The sequence below is a fragment of the Oncorhynchus nerka genome, linkage group LG27, assembly GCF_034236695.1.
Source record: "Oncorhynchus nerka isolate Pitt River linkage group LG27, Oner_Uvic_2.0, whole genome shotgun sequence".
In the NCBI taxonomy this organism is placed as follows: domain Eukaryota; kingdom Metazoa; phylum Chordata; class Actinopteri; order Salmoniformes; family Salmonidae; genus Oncorhynchus; species Oncorhynchus nerka.
This window is the reverse complement of record NC_088422.1, coordinates 9090222-9113671: the sequence shown is the minus strand read 5'-3', so window position 1 is coordinate 9113671 and position 23450 is coordinate 9090222. Positions and strand designations below refer to the sequence as shown.

The 23450-nt window shown below is 45.1% G+C and overlaps 1 protein-coding gene across 1 annotated transcript in view; it reads right to left on the bottom strand.

Moving 5' to 3' along the window:
* The window catches only part of LOC135565093 (protein unc-13 homolog B-like), a 97122-nt gene that overhangs the window by 27243 nt on the left and 46429 nt on the right, over positions 1-23450 (bottom strand). The window contains exons 18-20 of the mRNA XM_065011124.1: positions 11069-11195; positions 1241-1337; positions 996-1139 (exon numbers count right to left, since the gene is read on the bottom strand). Of these exons, the coding sequence (XP_064867196.1) occupies positions 996-1139; positions 1241-1337; positions 11069-11195 (368 nt within the window). The remainder of the gene's footprint in view (positions 1-995; positions 1140-1240; positions 1338-11068; positions 11196-23450) is intronic.

Genomic DNA, 23450 nt, shown 5'->3' with positions numbered 1-23450 from the left:
TCCTCTTATACATAAAACATCAGCAGCTCCTTCCTGTATTAACTTTGTTTTGTTTTCCATCTCTCGCTTCAGAAGTCTAATTTCTCAGAGTCATTAACTACAGCCCTCTGGGCTAGAGAGAGAGAGAGAGAGAAAGAGAGAGAGAGAGAGCGAGAGCGAGAGCGAGAGAGAGAGAGAGAGAGAGAGAGAGAGAGAAGGATACATAGAGGGGGGGAGAAAGGGAGACGGAGAAATAGAGAGAGAGAGAGAGAGAGAGAGCGAGAGCGAGAGAGAGAGAGAGCGAGAGAGAGTGCGAGAGAGAGAGAGCGAGAGAGAGTGCGAGAGAGAGAGAGAGAGAGAGAGAGAGAGAGAAGGATACATAGAGGGGGGGAGAAAGGGAGACGGAGAAATAGAGAGAGAGAGAGAGAGAGAGACAGCAGCTCAGAGCGATGGCTTGCATTACCCATTCTTACTTAATGAGTTTGCATCGACTTCCTATCACACACTGCTGTCAGCCTCCACTGGCTTTCCATCCTGCAGGCTAATCAGGACCAGCTCAATCCCAAACTCATGGCATTAACGTACATAATACTAAGCATTCATAGAAACAGTGACCATGCATAAGGCTTCGTGTGTTTTCAGATTGCTGAAAGTGCTGGGAAGTGTCTATGATAATAGTGTCTCGTCACCTCTGGGCTCATCACCTCTGGGTCTAATGCACTGCACCTCAGTGCAAGAGGCGTCACTACAGTCCCTGGTTTGAATTCAGGCTGTATCACATCCGGCTGTGATTGCGAGTCTCATAGGGTGGCGCACAATTGGGTTTGGCCCGGGTAGACCGTCAATTGCAAATAGGAATTTGTTCTTAACTGACTTGCCTAGTTTAATAAATAAAAAAAATCTACCTCTTCCCTTCATCAAAGTGTTTATCTTGCTGTTAACGACGTCGACTACGTGCTTCATTACATAGTTTCTCTGTTGGGAAATAAAGTAAACAAATAAAGTTGGTTGGAAACCTTGGCGAAGCGTCTGTTGTAGTGGCCCTGGACCTTGAGGTCTGGACAGTCTAGTTTCCTGATGATCTCAAAGCTCTGGTTTAGCTGGGTGAAGATGTCCACTACTGAACTGGAGAACAGAGCATGCTCCGACGTCTGCTGGAACTACAGCAGAGAGGAGAGAAAAAGAGAGAGAGGTCATCCGCACTTTTCTGCAATTGCAAACTCATAGGATAGTTGTAAGTATTGGTGTGGAGGTCCCTCACCCCTTCCCTCTTGTCCCTCTCTAGAGCTCCATGCATGAACTCCACGGACACATCCTCGTTCTCACCCAGCCACTGAAGGACAAATGGCAAAAACCACCTGGAGAGAGAGAAGGAGGAGGAGAGTGGGACAGAGTAAAACAGAGAGAGGGAGAGAAAGAGCGAGAAACAGAGCCAAACGTTAAATCTATGCACAATAGAATTAAGATATTCTGTGAGAATGTGAGACGGAAGCAAGTAGCTGTCAGAGATAAAGAGAGAGAGAGAAAGAGAGAAAGAAAGAGAGAGGGAAAGAGAGAGGGAGCGAGAGAGAGAGAGAGAGAGAGAGAGAGAGAGAGAGGGAGAGAGAGGGAGAGAGAGAGAGAGAGAGAGAGGGAGAGAGAGAGGGAGGGAGAGACTTTTCAGGCTTTTTGTCTTTCTTTAATGATACATCCTCATTTCATAAACCCCCCCCCCCCAACCTAAGGAGCGCAGACACCATTCCATTAAATAATAGCAAAGGGTCTATTATCCCTACACCTTTGACACTGTTCCTCCTTTGCCTGAGCAAACAGAAAATTCAACAACACACATTTGGCCTATTTGGCTTTTTACCTTATTCGAATACCTGTACCCCATTATAAACATCCCGACAGTAAACTCCACCCCCAACCTCTCACATAGACATTCCAACAGTAAACTCCACCCCCAACCTCTCACATAGACATTCCAACAGTAAACTCCACCCCTAACCTCTCACATAGACATTCCAACAGTAAACTCCACCCCCAACCTCTCACATAGACATTCCAACAGTAAACTCCACCCCCAACCTCTCACATAGACATTCCAACAGTAAACTCCACCCCCAACCTCTCACATAGACATTCCAACAGTAAAGTCCACCCCAATCTCTCACATAGACATTCCAACAGTAAACATTCCACCCCCAACCTCTCACATAGACATTCCAACAGTAAACTCCACCCCCAACCTCTCACATAGACATTCCAACAGTAAACTCCACCCCCAACCTCTCACATAGACATTCCAACAGTAAACTCCACCCCCAACCTCTCACATAGACATTCCAACAGTAAACTCCACATAGACATTCCCCCCAACCTCTCACATAGACATTCCAACAGTAAACTCCACCCCCAACCTCTCACATAGACATTCCAACAGTAAACTCCACCCCCAACCTCTCACATAGACATTCCAACAGTAAACTCCACCCCCAACCTCTCACATAGACATTCCAACAGTAAACTCCACCCCCAACCTCTCACATAGACATTCCAACAGTAAACTCCACCCCCAACCTCTCACATAGACATTCCAACAGTAAACTCCACCCCCAACCTCTCACATAGACATTCCAACAGTAAAGTCCACCCCCAACCTCTCACATAGACATTCCAACAGTCCACCCCCAACCTCTCACATAGACATTCCAACAGTAAACTCCACCCCAACCTCTCACATAGACATTCCAACAGTAAACTCCACCCCAACCTCTCACATAGACATTCCAACAGTAAACTCCACCCCCAACCTCTCACATAGACATTCCAACAGTAAACTCCACCCCAACCTCTCACATAGACATTCCAACAGTAAACTCCACCCCAACCTCTCACATAGACATTCCAACAGTAAACTCCACCCCCAACCTCTCACATAGACATTCCAACAGTAAACTCCACCCCCAACCTCTCACATAGACATTCCAACAGTAAACTCCACCCCCAACCTCTCACATAGACATTCCAACAGTAAACTCCACCCCCAACCTCTCACATAGACATTCCAACAGTAAACTCCACCCCCAACCTCTCACATAGACATTCCAACAGTAAACTCCACCCCCAACCTCTCACATAGACATTCCAACAGTAAACTCCACATTCCCCAACCTCTCACATAGACATTCCAACAGTAAACTCCACCCCCAACCTCTCACATAGACATTCCAACAGTAAACTCCACCCCAACCTCTCACATAGACATTCCAACAGTAAACTCCACCCCAACCTCTCACATAGACATTCCAACAGTAAACTCCACCCCCAACCTCTCACATAGACATTCCAACAGTAAACTCCACCCCCAACCTCTCACATAGACATTCCAACAGTAAACTCCACCCCCAACCTCTCACATAGACATTCCAACAGTAAACTCCACATTCCCAGTAAACTCCACCCCCAACCTCTCACATAGACATTCCAACATAAACTCCAACATAGACATTCCAACAGTAAACCACCCCCAACCTCTCACATAGACATTCCAACAGTAAACTCCACCCCCAACCTCTCACATAGACATTCCAACAGTAAACTCCACCCCCAACCTCTCACATAGACATTCCAACAGTAAACTCCACCCCCAACCTCTCACATAGACATTCAACAACAACCTCTCACATAGACATTCCAACAGTAAACTCCACCCCCAACCTCTCACATAGACATTCCAACAGTAAACTCCACCCCCAACCTCTCACATAGACATTCCAACAGTAAACTCCACCCCCAACCTCTCACATAGACATTCCAACAGTAAACTCCACCCCCAACCTCTCACATAGACATTCCAACAGTAAACTCCACCCCCAACCTCTCACATAGACATTCCAACAGTAAACTCCACCCCCAACCTCTCACATAGACATTCCAACAGTAAACTCCACCCCCAACCTCTCACATAGACATTCCAACAGTAAACTCCACCCCCAACCTCTCACATAGACATTCCAACACCCCAAGTAAACTCAGTAAACTCCCCCCAACCTCTCACATAGACATTCCAACAGTAAACTCCACCCCAACCTCTCACATAGACATTCCAACAGTAAACTCCACCCCCAACCTCTCACATAGACATTCCAACAGTAAACTCCACCCCCAACCTCTCACATAGACATTCCAACAGTAAACTCCACCCCCAACCTCTCACATAGACATTCCAACAGTAAACCCACCCCCAACCTCTCACATAGACATTCCAACAGTAAACTCCACCCCCAACCTCTCACATAGACATTCCAACAGTAAACTCCACCCCTAACCTCTCACATAGACATTCCAACAGTAAACTCCACCCCCAACCTCTCACATAGACATTCCAACAGTAAACTCCACCCCCAACCTCTCACATAGACATTCCAACAGTAAACTCCACCCCCAACCTCTCACATAGACATTCCAACAGTAAACTCCACCCCCAACCTCTCACATAGACATTCCAACAGTAAACTCCACCCCCAACCTCTCACATAGACATTCCAACAGTAAACTCCACCCCCAACCTCTCACATAGACATTCCAACAGTCCACCCCCCAACCTCTCACATAGACATTCCAACAGTAAACTCCACCCCCAACCTCTCACATAGACATTCCAACAGTAAACTCCACCCCCAACCTCTCACATAGACATTCCAACAGTAAACTCCACCCCCAACCTCTCACATAGACATTCCAACAGTAAACTCCACCCCCAACCTCTCACATAGACATTCCAACAGTAAACTCCACCCCCAACCTCTCACATAGACATTCCAACAGTAAACTCCACCCCCAACCTCTCACATAGACATTCCAACAGTAAACTCATTTACATTACATTTAAGTCATTTAGCAGACGCTCTTATCCAGAGCGACTTACAAATTGGTGCATTCACCTTATGACATCCAGTTGAACAGTAGTGCATCTAAATCTTTTAAGGGGGTGAGAGGGATTACTTTATCCTATCCTAGGTATTCCTTAAAGAGGTGGGGTTTCAGGTGTCTCCGGAAGGTGGTGATTGACTCCGCTGTCCTGGCGTCGTGAGGGAGTTTGTTCCACCATTGGGGGGCCAGAGCAGCGAACAGTTTTGACTGGGCTGAGCGGGAACTGTACTTCCTCAGTGGTAGGGAGGCGAGCAGGCCAGAGGTGGATGAACGCAGTGCCCTTGTTTGGGTGTAGGGCCTGATCAGAGTCTGGAGGTACTGAGGTGCCGTTCCCCTCACAGCTCCGTAGGCAAGCACCATGGTCTTGTAGCGGATGCGAGCTTCAACTGGAAGCCAGTGGAGAGAGCGGAGGAGCGGGGTGATGTGAGAGAACTTGGGAAGGTTGAACACCAGACGGGCTGCGGCGTTCTGGATGAGTTGTAGGGGTTTAATGGCACAGGCAGGGAGCCCAGCCAACAGCGAGTTGCAGTAATCCAGACGGGAGATGACGAGTGCCTGGATTAGGACCTGCGCCGCTTCCTGTGTGAGGCAGGGTCGTACTCTGCGGATGTTGTAGAGCATGAACCTACAGGAACGGGCCACCGCCTTGATGTTAGTTGAGAACGACAGGGTGTTGTCCAGGATTACGCCAAGGTTCTTAGCGCTCTGGGAGGAGGACACAATGGAGTTGTCAACCGTGATGGCGAGATCATGGAACGGGCAGTCCTTCCCGGGAGGAAGAGCAGCTCCGTCTTGCCGAGGTTCAGCTTGAGGTGGTGATCCGTCATCCACACTGATATGTCTGCCAGACATGCAGAGATGCGATTCGCCACCTGATCATCAGAAGGGGGAAAGGAGAAGATTAATTGTGTGTCGCCTGCATAGCAATGATAGGAGAGACCATGTGAGGTTATGACAGAGCCAAGTGACTTGGTGTATAGCGAGAATAGGAGAGGGCCTAGAACAGAGCCCTGGGGGACACCAGTGGTGAGAGCACGTGGTGTGGAGACGGATTCTCGCCACGCCACCTGGTAGGAGCGACCTGTCAGGTAGGACGCAATCCAAGCGTGGGCCGCGCCGGAGATGCCCAACTCGGAGAGGGTGGAGAGGAGGATCTGATGGTTCACAGTATCGAAGGCAGCCGATAGGTCTAGAAGGATGAGAGCAGAGGAGAGAGAGTTAGCTTTAGCAGTGCGGAGCGCCTCCGTGATACAGAGAAGAGCAGTCTCAGTTGAATGACTAGTCTTGAAACCTGACTGATTTGGATCAAGAAGGTCATTCTGAGAGAGATAGCGGGAGAGCTGGCCAAGGACGGCACGTTCAAGAGTTTTGGAGAGAAAAGAAAGAAGGGATACTGGTCTGTAGTTGTTGACATCGGAGGGATCGAGTGTAGGTTTTTTCAGAAGGGGTGCAACTCTCGCTCTCTTGAAGACGGAAGGGACGTAGCCAGCGGTCAGGGATGAGTTGATGAGCGAGGTGAGGTAAGGGAGAAGGTCTCCGGAAATGGTCTGGAGAAGAGAGGAGGGGATAGGGTCAAGCGGGCAGGTTGTTGGGCGGCCGGCCGTCACAAGACGCGAGATTTCATCTGGAGAGAGGGGGAGAAAGAGGTCAGAGCACAGGGTAGGGCAGTGTGAGCAGAACCAGCGGTGTCGTTTGACTTAGCAAACGAGGATCGGATGTCGTCGACCTTCTTTTCAAAATGGTTGACGAAGTCATCTGCAGAGAGGGAGGAGGGGGAGGGGGAGGAGGATTCAGGAGGGAGGAGAAGGTTGCAAAGCGCTTCCTAGGGTTAGAGGCAGATGCTTGGAATTTAGAGTGGTAGAAAGTGGCTTTAGCAGCAGAGAGAGAAGAGGAAAATGTAGAGAGGAGGGAGTGAAAGGATGTCAGGTCCGCAGGGGAGGCGAGTTTTCCTCCATTTCCGCTCGGCTGCCCGGAGCCCTGTTCTGTGAGCTCGCAATGAGTCGTTGAGCCACGGAGCGGGGGGGAGGACCGAGCCGGCCTGGAGGATAGGGGACATAGAGAGTCAAAGGATGCAGAAAGGGAGGAGAGGAGGGTTGAGGAGGCAGAATCAGGAGATAGGTTGGAGAAGGTTTGAGCAGAGGGAAGAGATGATAGGATGGAAGAGGAGAGAGTAGCGGGGAGAGAGAGCGAAGGTTGGGACGGCGCGATACCATCCGAGTAGGGGCAGTGTGGGAAGTGTTGGATGAGAGCGAGAGGGAGAAGGATACAAGGTAGTGGTCGGAGACTTGGAGGGAGTTGCAATGAGGTTAGTGGAAGAACAGCATCTAGTAAAGATGAGGTCGAGCGTATTTCCTGCCTTGTGAGTAGGGGGGAAGGTGAGAGGGTGAGGTCAAAAGAGGAGAGGAGTGGAAAGAAGGAGGCAGAGAGGAATGAGTCAAAGGTAGACGTGGGGAGGTTAAAGTCGCCCGAACTGTGAGAGGTGAGCCGTCCTCAGGAAAGGAGCTTATCAAGGCATCAAGCTCATTGATGAACTCTCCGAGGGAACCTGGAGGGCGATAAATGATAAGGATGTTAAGCTTGAAAAGGCTGGTAACTGTGACAGCATGGAATTCAAAGGAGGCGATAGACAGATGGGTAAGGGGAGAAAGAGAGAATGACCACTTGGGAGAGATGAGGATCCCGGTGCCACCACCCCGCTGACCAGAAGCTCTCGGGGTGTGCGAGAACACGTGGGCAGACGAAGAGAGAGCAGTAGGAGTAGCAGTGTTGTCTGTGGTGATCCATGTTTCCGTCAGTGCCAAGAAGTCAAGGGACTGGAGGGAGGCATAGGCTGAGATGAACTCTGCCTTGTTGGCCGCAGATCGGCAGTTCCAGAGGCTACCGGAGACCTGGAACTCCATGTGGGTCGTGCGCTGGGACCACCAGATTAGGTGGCCGCGGCCACGCGGTGTGGAGCGTTTGTATGGTCTGTGCAGAGAGGAGAGAACAGGGATAGACAGACACATAGTTGACAGGCTACACAAGAGGCTACGCTAATGCAAAGAAGATTGGAATGACAAGTGGACTACACTTCTCGAGTGTTCAGAAAGTTAAGCTTACGTAGCAAGAATCTTATTGACTAAAATGATTAAAATGATACAGTACTGCTGAAGTAGGCTAGCTGGCAGAGGCTGCGTTGTTGACTATGTAGGCTAGCTGGCAGTGTCTGCGTTGTTGACACTACACTAATCAAGTCGTTCCGTTGAGTGTAATGGTTTCTACTGTGCTACTGTGCTGCTATTCGGGGCTAGCTGGCTAGCTAGCAGTGTTGATTTACGTTACGTTGCGTTAAAATAACGACAATAGCTGGCTAGCTAACCTAGGAAATCGCTCAAGACTACACAATTATCTTTGATACAAAGCTATGTAGCTAGCTACGATCAAACAAATCAAGCCGTTGTACTGTAATGAAATGAAAAGTGTGATACTACCTGTGGAGCGAAGCGAAATGCGACCGGATTGTTGAGTGCGGAAGTTCTGTTACGTTAAGGACGACGAATAGCTGGCTAGCTAACCTCGGTAAATTAAGATAATCACTCTAAAACTACACACTCTAAACTACACAATTATCTTGGATACGAAGACAGCAAAGACAACTATGTAGCTAGCTAACACTACACTAATCAAGTCGTTCAGTTGAGTGTAAGTTGTGCTGCTAATCGGTAGACGGTGGACTAGCTAACGGTAGACGTTAGCTAGCTAGCTAGCTGCAGGGCGGTGTAGACTGCGTTAGGACGACGAAATACGATAATTACGCAATTATCTATGATACAAAGACGGCTATGTAGCTAGCTAAGAAGAAAAATTGCTAAGATTAGACAAATCAAACCGTTGTACTATAATGAAATGTAATGAGATGTAATACTACCTGCGGACCGAGTGCAGATGCGACCCCACAGCCATCTCCTAAATAGTGCTCCACCCCCAACCTCTCACATAGACATTCCAACAGTAAACTCCACCCCCAACCTCTCACATAGACATTCCAACAGTAAACTCCACCCCCAACCTCTCACATAGACATTCCAACAGTAAACTCCACCCCCAACCTCTCACATAGACATTCCAACAGTAAACTCCACCCACAACCTCTCACATAGACATTCCAACAGTAAACTCCACCCCCAACCTCTCACATAGACATTCCAACAGTAAACTCCACCCCCAACCTCTCACAAAGACATTCCAACAGTAAACTCCACCCCCAATCTCTCACATAGACATTCCAACAGTAAACTCCACCCCAACCTCTCACATAGACATTCCAACAGTAAACTCCACCCCCAACCTCTCACATAGACATTCCAACAGTAAACTCCACCCCCAACCTCTCACATAGACATTCCAACAGTAAACTCCACCCCCAACCTCTCACATAGACATTCCAACAGTAAACTCCACCCCAACCTCTCACAAAGACATTCCAACAGTAAACTCCACCCCAATCTCTCACATAGACATTCCAACAGTAAACTCCACCCCCAACCTCTCACATAGACATTCCAACAGTAAACTCCACCCCCAACCTCTCACATAGACATTCCAACAGTAAACTCCACCCCCAACCTCTCACATAGACATTCCAACAGTAAACTCCACCCCCAACCTCTCACATAGACATTCCAACAGTAAACTCCACCCCCAACCTCTCACATAGACATTCCAACAGACTTTAATGGCATTAAGGATCCAACCCTTTTTTTCCCCTTCAATTTTCGCCTAAAATGACATACCCAAATCTAACTGCCTGTAGCCCAGGACCTGAAGCAAGGATATGCATATTCTTGATACCCATTTGAAAGGTAAAACTTTGAAGTTTGTGGAAATGTGAAATGAATGTAGGAGAATACAACACATTAGATCTGGTGAAAGATAATCCATCATCTTTGAAATACAAAAGAAAGGCCATAATGTATTGTTCCAGCACAGGCACAATTTCATTTTTGTCCATTAGATGGCAGCAGTGTATGTGCAAAGTTTTAGACTGATTCAATGAACCATTGCATATCTGTTCAAATTGTTGTATCAAGACTGCCCAAATGTGCCTATTTGTTTTATTAATAAATTTTCAAGTTCATAATTGTGCAACTCTCCTCCAAACAATAGCATGGTATTCTTTCACTGTAATAGCTACTGTAAATTGGACAGCGCAGTTAGATTAATAATAATTTAAGTTTTCTGCTCATATCAGGTACAGTGGGGAGAACAAGTATTTGATACACTGCTGATTTTGCAGGTTTTCCTACTTACAAAGCATGTAGAGGTCTGTAATTTTTTATCATAGGTACACTTCAACTGTGAGAGACGGAATCTAAAACAAAAATCCAGAAAATCACATTGTATGATTTTTAAGTAATTAATTTGCATTTTATTGCATGACATAAGTATTTGCTAATCGCATGGTTTGCTTTCGCCGTAAAGCCTTTGTGAAATCTGACACCGTGGTAACAAGATGTTTATCTTTAAACCCTTGTGTAACACTTGTATGTTTCATGAATTGTTATAATGAGTATTTCTGTTTTTGAATTTGGCGCTCTGCAATTTCACTGGATGTTGGCCAGGCGTCCCACACCCCCCTAGTGAGGTTAACACACCCACTGAGCCTGAATGAGGCTCCTCCCCATTTCTGTCTTTCATAGAATCCATCGTACAGTTCCAGTCCTCGCCGACCATCAGAATCTCCTCAGACGCTACCTGTGAGAGTTCCTGTCTAAGACACCCAAACAGAGGCCCCGCCTCTCTCCCTTTGTTAGGCGCAAACACATTTATAAAGGACAAAAACGCCTGTTCTTAATTTCTGCTTTTACTACAAGCAGTCTAACCCTACACACCTCCATTGAGGAGTACATCTTTACAGCCAGACCCGGTACAAAAAGGACTGCCACCCCCGCATCTCTGGCACCATTTGTGTTAAGCGAGCCCACCCGAAGAGTCTCCATAAAAAGTTGAATTAAAGCCAGCAAAGAAAGAGACCAATAGCAAAGCTCAAAAAACCGCAGTGCCAGAAAAAAAGAGAGAGAGAGAGAGAGAGAGAGAGAGAGAGAGAGAGAGAAAGGGAGCGGTAGGGCAAGAAAGAGAGCAGGAGTGAGAGGGAGCGAGAGAGAGAGAGAGATGTGTGTGTGTGGTCACTCACGCAGAGTACTCTGGTACAGTGTCTTGGAAGGAAGGCAGGTCGGTCACATACTCATTGTAAAGCCACTTGACACTGAAGTGAAGATTCATGTAGTCAGCACTCTTACACAGACGGTGCTTCTCATGCTCTGAGGACAGAAACACACACACACACACACACACACACACACACACACACACACACACACACACACACACACACACACACACACACACACACACACACACACACACACACACACACACACACACACACACAGTTAGCCTCTGTCTGTCTTACACTCCTCGGTCATGCCTGGGGAACACGTCCCTGAAGGGATGGACTGCTCTGTCCCAAACTCTAATAATGAATTGCCAATAAATGTATTGATCCCATCTCCTTAGCGAAGATGGCAGGGAAAGACAAGGCTGTGTTAGAGTCGGTGTGTTTCTGTTATGTGCTGTAGTCAAATCAAACTTTATTAGTCACATGCGCCGAATACAACAGGTGTAGACCTTACAGTGAAATGTTTACTTACAGGCTCTAACCGACAATGCAGTTTCAAAAAATACAGATAAGAATAAGAGATACAAGTAACAAGTAATTAAAGAGCAGCAGTGAAATAACAATAGTGAGACTATATACAGGGGGGTACTGGTACAGAGTCAATGTGGAGGCTATATACAGGGGGATACCGGTACAGAGTCAATGTGGAGGCTATATACAGGGGGATACCGGTACAGAGTCAATGTAGAGACTATATACAGGGGGATACCGGTACAGAGTCAATGTAGAGACTATATACAGGGGGATACCGGTACAGAGTCAATGTGGAGACTATATACAGGGGGATACCGGTACAGAGTCAATGTAGAGACTATATACAGGGGGTACTGGTACAGAGTCAATGTGGAGACTATATACAGGGGGTACTGGTACAGAGTCAATGTAGAGACTATATACAGGGGGATACCGGTACAGAGTCAATGTAGAGACTATATACAGGGGGTACCGGTACAGAGTCAATGTAGAGACTATATACAGGGGGGTACCGGTACAGAGTCAATGTAGAGACTATATACAGGGGGTACCGGTACAGAGTCAATGTAGAGGCTATATACAGGTGGGTACTGATACAGAGTCAATGTGGAGGTTATATACAGGGGGTACCGGTACAGAGTCAATGTAGAGACTATATACAGGGGGGGTACCGTTACAGAGTCAATGTAGAGACTATATACAGGGGGTACAGTTAGAGTCAATGTAGAGACTATATACAGGGGGTACCAGTACAGAGTCAATGTAGAGACTATATACAGGGGGGATACCAGTACAGAGTCAATGTAGAGACTATATACAGGGGGATACCGGTACAGAGTCAATGTAGAGACTATATACAGGGGGATACCGGTACAGAGTCAATGTAGAGACTATATACAGGGGGTACCGGTACAGAGTCAATGTAGAGACTATATACAGGGGGTACCGTTACAGAGTCAATGTAGAGACTATATACAGGGGATACCAGTTAGAGTCAATGTAGAGACTATATACAGGGGGGTACCAGTACAGAGTCAATGTAGAGACTATATACAGGGGGATACCAGTACAGAGTCAATGTAGAGACTATATACAGGGGGATACCAGTACAGAGTCAATGTAGAGACTATATACAGGGGGATACAGGTACAGAGTCAATGTAGAGACTATATACAGGGGGTACCGGTACAGAGTCAATGTAGAGACTATATACAGGGGGATACCGGTACAGAGTCAATGTAGAGACTATATACAGGGGGTACCGGTACAGAGTCAATGTAGAGACTATATACAGGGGGTACTGGTACAGAGTCAATGTAGAGACTATATACAGGGGGTACTGTACAGAGTCAATGTAGAGACTATATACAGGGGGATACCGGTACAGAGTCAATGTAGAGACTATATACAGGGGGTACCGGTACAGAGTCAATGTAGAGACTATATACAGGGGGTACCGGTACAGAGTCAATGTAGAGACTATATACAGGGGGGTACCGGTACAGAGTCAATGTAGAGACTATATACAGGGGGGTACCGGTACAGAGTCAATGTAGAGACTATATACAGGGGGTACCGGTACAGAGTCAATGTAGAGACTATATACAGGGGGTACCGGTACAGAGTCAATGTACGGGGTTATTTGAGGTAATATGTACATGTAGGTAGATTTATTAAAATGACTATGCATAGATGACAACAGAGAGTAGCAGTGGTGTAAAGAGGGGTGGTGGGGGGGCTATATCAAATAGTCTGGGTAGCCATTTGGTTAGATGTTCAGAGTCTTATGGACAGGGGATAGCTGTTTAGAAGCCTCAATGACTAGTCAGTGTGTAGTCAGTGTGTTTCTGTTATGTGCAGAGTCAATGTAGTCAGACTATAGTCAGTGTGTAGTCCGTGTACAGAGTCAATGTAGAGTCAATGGGTAGTCAGTGAAGTTCTGTAGTCAGTGTATAGTCGTATGAAGTTCTTTAGTCAGTGTGTAGTCAGTGAAGTTCTGTAGAGACTGTAGTCAGTGAATTTCTGTATGTGTTTCAATGTGCTGTAGTCAGTGTGTTTCTGTTATGTGCTGAGTCAGTGTGGTTCTGTAGTCAGTGTGTGTCTGTTATGTGTGTAGTCAGTGTGGTTCTGTAGTCAGTATGTGGGATATGTGTGTCTGTCATGTGTGTAGTCAGTGTATATTCAGTCTGTAGTCAGTCTAGAGTCAGTCTGTAGAGACTATATTCAGTCTGTAGTCAGTGTGTAGTCAATGTAGAGACTATATTCAGGGGTAGTCAGTGTGTAGTCACAGAGTCAGTGTATAGTCAGACTATATTCAGGGTGTAGTCAGTGTATATTCAGTAGTCAATGTAGTCAGTCTGTAGTCAGTGTATAGTCAGTGTATATTCAGTCTGTAGTCAGTGTGTAGTCAGTCTGTAATCAGTGTATATTCAGTGTGTAGTCAGTCTGTAGTCAGTCCGTAGTCAGTCAGTAGTCCGTCTGTAGTCCGTGTGTAGTCTGTCAATGTGGTCAGTGTATATACAGGGGGACTGTGTGTAGATATTCAGTGTGTAGACTGTATATAGTCAGGTATATTCAGTCTGAGTCAGTGTGTAGTCAGTGTATACTCAGTGTGTAGACAGTGTGTAGACAGTCTGTAGTCAGTGTGTAGTCAGTGTACTATATAGTCAGGGTATAGTGTGTAGTCAGTGTCAACTCAGTGTGTAGACTGTATGTAGTCAGGTGTACGGTACAGAGTGTAGACTGTAGAGACTATATACTCAGGTGTAGACAGTGTGTAGACAGAGTCAATGTAGTCAGTGCTATATACAGTGTGTAGTCAGTGTATACAGTGTCAGATGTAGAGTCAGTGTATACTCAGTGTGTAGACTGTGTACAGTAGTCAGTGTGTACTCATATGTGTAGACTGTGTGTAGTCAGTGTATAGTCAGTGTGTAGTCAGTGTATACTCAGTGTGTAGACAAGGTGGACTTTGCTGTAAAACATATTCTTCTTCTTCCCACGTTTACTGGTACTGAGTTTAATCTCATCTCCTTCTAAAGGCCACTGAATGTGGAGATCTTTGTCTGCCTGTTTTAGGGACCACCTGTTGACATCTGGTCAATGTTCATGCCATGAAACATTGGTGCCCACTCCACGTTCGGAGGTGCTAGAGTCAATGCCAGCAAACTATATAGAGGGGGTCACCCCCATGGCTAACACAGTCAAATCATTAGAGACTATTCACTGGGAAATGGCTTAGTGGTCAACAAGATAATAAGAGAGCAAAATGATCAACCCAAAGACACACAAATAAGAAACAGACACAATCTTACCAGCATAAGACTAGTGTACAGGATCCAGATTGTTTGGCGGGAGCTGAGATGGCAACACATGTAAGAAACAAAACATGACAGAGAAGAGGAGAGTACAAGACAAGAGAAAGAAAAAAAAAAAGAGGGTCAGAAAGACAGAGGGTAGGGACTAAAGACCTGGTAGAGAAAAGTCAGAATGGCTGTAGAGACATGACTAAAGAAATGACTAGGAAGACAGAATGGTTGGTAGGAAACATGACTAAAGACAGAATGGCTGGTAGAGACATGACTAAAGACAGAATGGGTGATAGGAGACATGACAAAGACAGAATGGTTGTAGAAACATGACTAAAGACAGAATGGCTGGTACCATGGTGACTAAAGACAATGTAGGAGACATGATAAAGACAGAATGGCTGGTAGGAAACATGACTAAAGTCAATGTAGAGACATGACTAAAGACAGAATGGCTGGTAGGAGACATGACTAAAGACAGTATGGCTGGTAGGAGACATGACTAAAGACAGAATGGCTGTAGGAGACATGACTAAAGACAGAATGGTAGGAGACATATAAAGACAGAATGGCTGGTAGGAGTCAATGACTAAAGACAGAATGGCTGGTAGGAACCATGACTAAAGACAGAATGGCTGGTACAGAGACATGACTAAAGACAGAATGGCTGGTAGGAGACATGACTAAAGACAGAATGTCTGGTAGGAGACATGATAAAGACAGAATGGGGTAGGAGACATGACTAAAGACAGAATGGCTGGTAGGAGACATGACTAAAGACAGAATGGCTGGAGACATGACTAAAGACAGAATGGCTGGTAGGAGACATGACTAAAGACAGAATGGCTGGTAGGAACATGACTAAAGACAGAATGGCTGGTAGAAACATGACTATAGACAGAATGGCTGGTAGGAGACATGACTAAAGACAATGGCTGGTAGGAGACATGACTAAAGACAGAATGGCTGGTAGAGACATGACTAAAGACAGAATGGCTGGTAGAGACTATATACAGAATGGCTGGGGATAAAGACAAAGTCTGGAATGGCTGGTAGGAGACTGATAAAGACAAGGAAACATGACTAAAGTCAGAATGGCTGGTAGGAGACTGACTAAAGACAGAATGGGGTAGGAGACATGACTAAAGACAGAATGGCTGGTAGGAGACATGACTAAAGACAGAATGGCTGGTAGGAAACATGACTAAAGACAGAATGGCTGGAGGAAACATGACTAAAGACAGAATGGCTGGTAGGAGACATGACTAAAGACAGAATGTAGGAGACATGACTAAAGACAGAATGGCTGGTAGGAATGACTAAAGACAGAATGGTCTGGTAGGAACATGACTAAAGACAGAATGGGGTAGGAGACATGACTAAAGACAGAATGGCTGGAGAAACATGACTAAAGACAGAATGGCTGGTACAGGAGACATGACTAAAGACAGAATGGCTGGGGAAACATGACTAAAGACAGAATGGTAGGAGACATGACTAAAGACAGAATGGCTGGTAGGAGACATGACTAAAGACAGAATGGCTGGTAGGAACATGACTAAAGACAGAATGTAGAGGAGACTGACTAAAGACAGACAGAGTAAAGACAGAATGGCTGGTAGGAAACATGACTAAAGACAGAATGGTAGAGAGACATGACTAAAGACAGAATGGCTGGTAGGAGACATGACTAAAGACAGAATGGCTGGTAGGAAACATGACTAAAGACAGACATGAGTCAATGACTAAAGACAGAATGGTAGAGACATGATAAAGACAGAATGGCTGGTAGGAAACATGACTAAAGACAGAAGAGTCATGACTAGAGACTAGAATACAGGGGGGTACTGACTAAAGACAGAATGGTAGAGACATGACTAAAGACAGAATGGCTGGTAGGAAAACATGACTAAAGACAGAATGGCTGGTAGGAAACATGACTAAAGACAGAGACTATGATAAAGACAGAATGGGGACACATGACTAAAGACAATGTAGGAGACTGACTAAAGACAGAATGGGGTAGGAGACAGACTAAAGACAGAATGGCTGGTAGGATGACTAAAGACAGAATGGCTGGCAGGAAACATGACTAAAGTCAATGGCTGTAGAGACATGATAAAGACAGAATGGCTGGTACAGAGTCATGACTAAAGACAGAATGGCAGGTAGGAAACATGACAAAGACAGAATGGCTGTAGGAGACATATACAGAATGTTGGGGACTAAAGAGAATCACATGTAAAGACAGAATGGCTGGTAGGAAACATGACTAAAGACAGAATGGCTGGATACAGAATGGAAACATGACTAAAGACAGAATGGCTGGTAGGAAACATGACTAAAGACAGAATGGCTGGCAGGAAACATTAAAGACAGAATTTGACACATGTAAAGACAGAATGGTAGGTAGGAAACATGAAAATGACAGAATGGCTGGTAGATGACTAAAGACAGAATGGCTGGTAGGAAACATGACTAAAGACAGAATGGTGGTGGGGGGCACTAAAGACAGAATGTCTGGTAGGAAACATGACTAAAGACAGAATGTTAGGAGGATGACTAAAGACAGAATGGCTGGTAGACACATGACTAAAGACAGAATGGCTGGTAGGAGACATGACTAAAGACAGAATGGCTGGTAGGAGACATGACTAAAGACAGAAATGTAAAGACATAATGGCTGTAGGAAAAGACTAAAGACAGAAGTGAGACACAGAATGGTTGGTGTAAAGACAGAATGGCTGGTAGGAAACATGACTAAAGACAATGTGTACATTAGTAGTGAGACATGACTAAAGACAGAATGGCTGGTAGGAGACATGACTAAAGACAGAATGGCTAGTCAGTAAAGACAGAATGGCTGGTAGGAGACATGACTAAAGACAGAATGGTTGGTTAAAGACAGAATCAGAGACATGACTAAAGACATGGCTGGTGAATGACTTCTGTAGGAAACATGACTAAAGACAGAATGGCTGGTAGGAGACATGACTAAAGACAGAATGGTTTCTGGTAGGAAACATGACTAAAGACAGAATGGCTGGTAGGAGACATGACTAAAGACAGAATGGCTGTAGGAAACATGACTAAAGACAGAATGGCTGGTAGGAGACATGACTAAAGACAGAATGGCTGGTACATGACTAAAGACAGAATGGCTGGTGACTGACTAAAGACAGAATGGTGGTAGGAAACATGACTAAAGACAGAATGGCTGTGTCTGAAGACAGGAAAACATGACTAAAGACAGAATGGCTGGTAGGAAACATGAATAAAGACAGAATGGCTGGTAGGAAACATGACTAAAGACAGAATGGCTGGTCAGTAAAGACAGAATGGTTGGTAGGAAAACAGTGACTAAAGACAGAACTAGAAAACATGACTAAAGACATGGCTGGTAGGAAAACATGACTAAAGACAGAATGGCTGGTAGGAAACATGACTAAAGACAGAATGGCTGGTAGGAAACATGACTAAAGACAGAATGGCTGGTAGGAGACAGTGACTAAAGACAGAATGGCTGTAGGAAACATGACTAAAGACAGAATGGCTGGTAGGAAACATGACTAAAGACAGAATGGCTGGTAGGAGACATGTAAAGACAATGGCTGGTAGGAGACATGACTAAAGACAGAATGGCTGTAGTCAGACATTACTAAAGACAGTGTATAGAATGGCAGAGACATGACTAAATTCAGTGGTGGTAGGAACCATGACTAAAGACAGAATGGCTGGTAGGAGACTGACTAAAGACAGAATGGCTAGGGTGACTAAAGTCACATGACTAAAGACAGAATGGCTGGTATGGAGAAACATGACTAAAGACAGAATGGCTGGTTGGTAACATGTAAAGACAGTCATGACTAAAGACAGAATGGCTGGTGGAGACATGACTAAAGACAGAATGGCTGGTAGGAGACATGACTAAAGACAGAATGGCTGTAGACATGTAGTCTGTCTGTGGACATGACTAAAGACAGTAGGTAGACATGTGTAAAGACAGAATGGCTGGTAGGAGACATGACTAAAGACAGAATGGCTGGTAGTAAAGACAGAATGGCTGGTAGAAACATGACTAAAGACAGTCTGTAGACTAAAACAGTGTGAAAAAGACAGAATGGCTGGTAGGAGACATGACTAAACTCAGTGACTAAAGACAGAATGGTAGGAGACATGACTAAAGACAGAAGACATGTCTAAAGACAGAATGGCTGGTAGGAGACATGACTAAAGACAGAATGGCTGGTAGGAAACATGACTAAAGACAGAATGCTGGTAGGAGACTGACTAAAGACAGAATGGCTGGTACTCAAACATGACTAAAGACAGAATGCTGTAGAAACATGTAAAGACAGAATGGCTGTAGGAGACATGACTAAAGACAGAATGGCTGTAGGAGACATGACTAAAGACAGAATGGCTACTCAGGAAACATGTAAAGTCAGAATGGCTGGTAGGAAACATGACTAAGACAGAATGGCTGGTAGGAAACATGACTAAAGACAGAATGGCTGGTAGGAGACATGACTAAAGACAGAATGGCTGGTAGGAAACATGACTAAAGACAGAATGGCTGGTAGTCTAAAGTAGAAAACATAAAGACAGAATGGCTGGTAGACATGACTAAAGACATGAGGAAACATGTAAAGACAAATGGACTTAGGAAACATGACTAAAACAGAATGGCTGGTAGGAGACATGACTAAAGACAGAATGGCTGGTACTGAGTTCAATCTCATCATGACTAAAGACAGAATGGCTGGTAGGAAACATGACTAAAGACAGAATGGCTGGTAGGAAACATGACTTTTGACAGAATGGCTGGTAGGGACATGACTAAAGACAGAATGGCTGCTTAGGAGACATGACTAAAGACAGAATGGCTGGTAGGAAACATGACTAAAGACAAATGGCTGGTAGGAGACATGACTAAAGACAGAATGGCTGGAGAAACATGACTAAAGACAGAATGGCTGGTAGGAAACATGACTAAAGACAGAATGGCTGGTAGGAAACATGACTAAAGACAGAATGGCTGGTAGGAGACATGCTAAAGACAGAATGGCTGGTAGGAAAACATGACTAAAGACAGAATGGCTGGTAGGAGACATGACTAAAGACAGAATGGCTGGTAGGTCAACATGATAAAGACAGAAGCACATGACTAAAGACAGAATGGCTGGTAGGAGACATGACTAAAGACAGAATGGCTGGTACAGACCTGACTTAAAGACAGAATGGCTAGTGTACTAAAGACAGATCCAGATTGACATGACTAAAGACAGAATGGCTGAGATAGGAGACATGACTAAAGACAGAAACAAAACATGACTAAAGACAGAATGGCTGGTAGGAGACATGACTAAAGACAGAAGAAAGAACTAAAGACAGAAAAGGAGTCAGAAAAGAGATGGGGGACTAAAGACAGAATGGAAAGGAGACATGACTAAAGACAGAATGGCTGGTAGGAGAACATGACTAAAGACAGAATGGCTGGTAGGAGACATGACTAAAGACAGAATGGCTGGTAGGAGACATGACTAAAGACAGAATGGCTGGTAGGAGACATGACTAAAGACAGAATGGCTGGTAGGATGACATGACTAAAGACAGAATGGCTGGTAGGAACATGACTAAAGACAGAATGGCTGGTAGGAGACATGACTAAAGACAGAATGGCTGGTAGGAAACATGACTAAAGACAGAATGGCTGGTAGGAGACATGACTAAAGACAGAATGGCTGGTAGGAGACATGACTAAAGACAGAATGGCTGGTAGGAGACATGACTAAAGACAGAATGGCTGGTAGGAGACATGACTAAAGACATGACTAAAGACAGAATGGCTGGTAGGAAACATGACTAAAGACAGAATGGCTGGTAGGAAACATGACTAAAGACAGAATGGCTGGTAGGAGACATGACTAAAGACAGAATGGCTGGTAGGAAACATGACTAAAGACAGAATGGCTGGTAGGAGACATGACTAAAGACAGAATGGCTGGTAGGAGACATGACTAAAGACAGAATGGCTGGTAGGAGACATGACTAAAGACAGAATGGCTGGTAGGAACATGACTAAAGACAGAATGGCTGGTAGGAGACATGACTAAAGTAGGAAACATGACTAAAGACAGAATGGCTGGTAGGAAACATGACTAAAGACAGAATGGCTGGTAGGAGACATGACTAAAGACAGAATGGCTGGTAGGAAACATGACTAAAACATGACTAAAGACAGAATGGCTGGTAGGAGACATGACTAAAGACAGAATGGCTGGTAGGAAAACATGACTAAAGACAGAATGGCTGGTAGGAGACATGACTAAAGACAGAATGGCTGGTAGGAAACATGACTAAAGACAGAATGGCTGGTAGGAGACATGACTAAAGACAGAATGGCTGGTAGGAGACATGACTAAAGACAGAATGGCTGGTAGGAGACATGACTAAAGACAGAATGGCTGGTAGGAAACATGACTAAAGACAGAATGGCTGGTAGGAAACATGACTAAAGACAGAATGGCTGGTAGGAAACATGACTAAAGACAGAATGGCTGGTAGGAGACATGACTAAAGACAGAATGGCTGGTAGGAGACATGACTAAAGACAGAATGGCTGGTAGGAGACATGACTAAAGACAGAATGGCTGGTAGGAAACATGACTAAAGACAGAATGGCTGGTAGGAGACATGACTAAAGACAGAATGGCTGGTAGGAAACATGACTAAAGACAGAATGGCTGGTAGGAGACATGACTAAAGACAGAATGGCTGGTAGGAAACATGACTAAAGACAGAATGGCTGGTAGGAGACATGACTAAAGACAGAATGGCTGGTAGGAAACATGACTAAAGACAGAATGGCTGGTAGGAGACATGACTAAAGACAGAATGGCTGGTAGGAGACATGACTAAAGACAGAATGGCTGGTAGGAGACCATGACTAAAGACAGAATGGCTGGTAGGAAACATGACTAAAGACAGAATGGCTGGTAGGAGACATGACTAAAGACAGAATGGCTGGTAGGAGACATGACTAAAGACAGAATGGCTGGTAGGAGACATGACTAAAGACAGAATGGCTGGTAGGAGACATGACTAAAGACAGAATGGCTGGTAGGAGACATGACTAAAGACAGAATGGCTGGTAGGAGACATGACTAAAGACAGAATGGCTGGTAGGAACATGACTAAAGACAGAATGGCTGGTAGGAAACATGACTAAAGACAGAATGACTAAAGACAGAATGGCTGGTAGGAGACATGACTAAAGACAGAATGGCTGGTAGGAGACATGACTAAAGACAGAATGGCTGGTAGGAACATGACTAAAGACAGAACAGAATGGACAGAATGGCTGGTAGGAGACATGACTAAAGACAGAATGGCTGGTAGGAGACATGACTAAAGACAGAATGGCTGGTAGGAAACATGACTAAAGACAGAATGGCTGGTAGGAGACATGACTAAAGACAGAACAGGAAACATGACTAAAGACAGAATGGCTGGTAGGAAACATGACTAAAGACAGAATGGCTGGTAGGAGACATGACTAAAGACAGAATGGCTGGTAGGAGACATGACTAAAGACAGAATGGCTGGTAGGAAACATGACTAAAGACAGAATGGCTGGTAGGAAACATGACTAAAGACAGAATGGCTGACTAAAGACAGAATGGCTGGTAGGATACATACTAGGAGACATGACTAAAGACAGAATGGCTGGTAGGAGACATGACTAAAGACAGAATGGCTGGTAGGAAACATGACTAAAGACAGAATGGCTGGTAGGAAAACATGACTAAAGACAGAATGGCTGGTAGGAGACATGACTAAAGACAGAATGGCTGGTAGGAAAACATGACTAAAGACAGAATGGCTGGTAGGGTAAAGACAGAATGGCTGACATGACTAAAGACAGAATGGTTGGTAGGAAACATGACTAAAGACAGAATGGCTGGTAGGAAACATGACTAAAGACAGAATGGCTGGTAGGAAACATGACTAAAGACAGAATGGCTGGTAGGAAACATGACTAAAGACAGAATGGCTGGTAGGAGACATGACTAAAGACAGAATGGCTGGTAGGAAACATGACTAAAGACAGAATGGCTGGTAGGAGACATGACTAAAGATGACTAAAGACAGAATGGCTGGTAGGAGACATGACTAAAGACAGAATGGCTGGAAACATGACTAAAGACAGAACATGACTAAAGACAGAATGGCTGGTAGGAGACATGACTAAAGACAGAATGGCTGGTAGGAGACATGACTAAAGACAGAATGGCTGGTAGGAAACATGACTAAAGACAGAATGGCTGGTAGGAAACATGACTAAAGACAGAATGGCTGGTAAGGACAGAAACATGACTAAAGACAGAATGGCTGGTAGGAGACATGACTAAAGACAGAATGGCTGGTAGGAAACATGACTAAAGACAGAATGGCTGGTAGGAACATGACTAAAGACAGAATGGCTGGTAGGAGACATGACTAAAGACAGAATGGCTGGTAGGAGACATGACTAAAGACAGAATGGCTGGTAG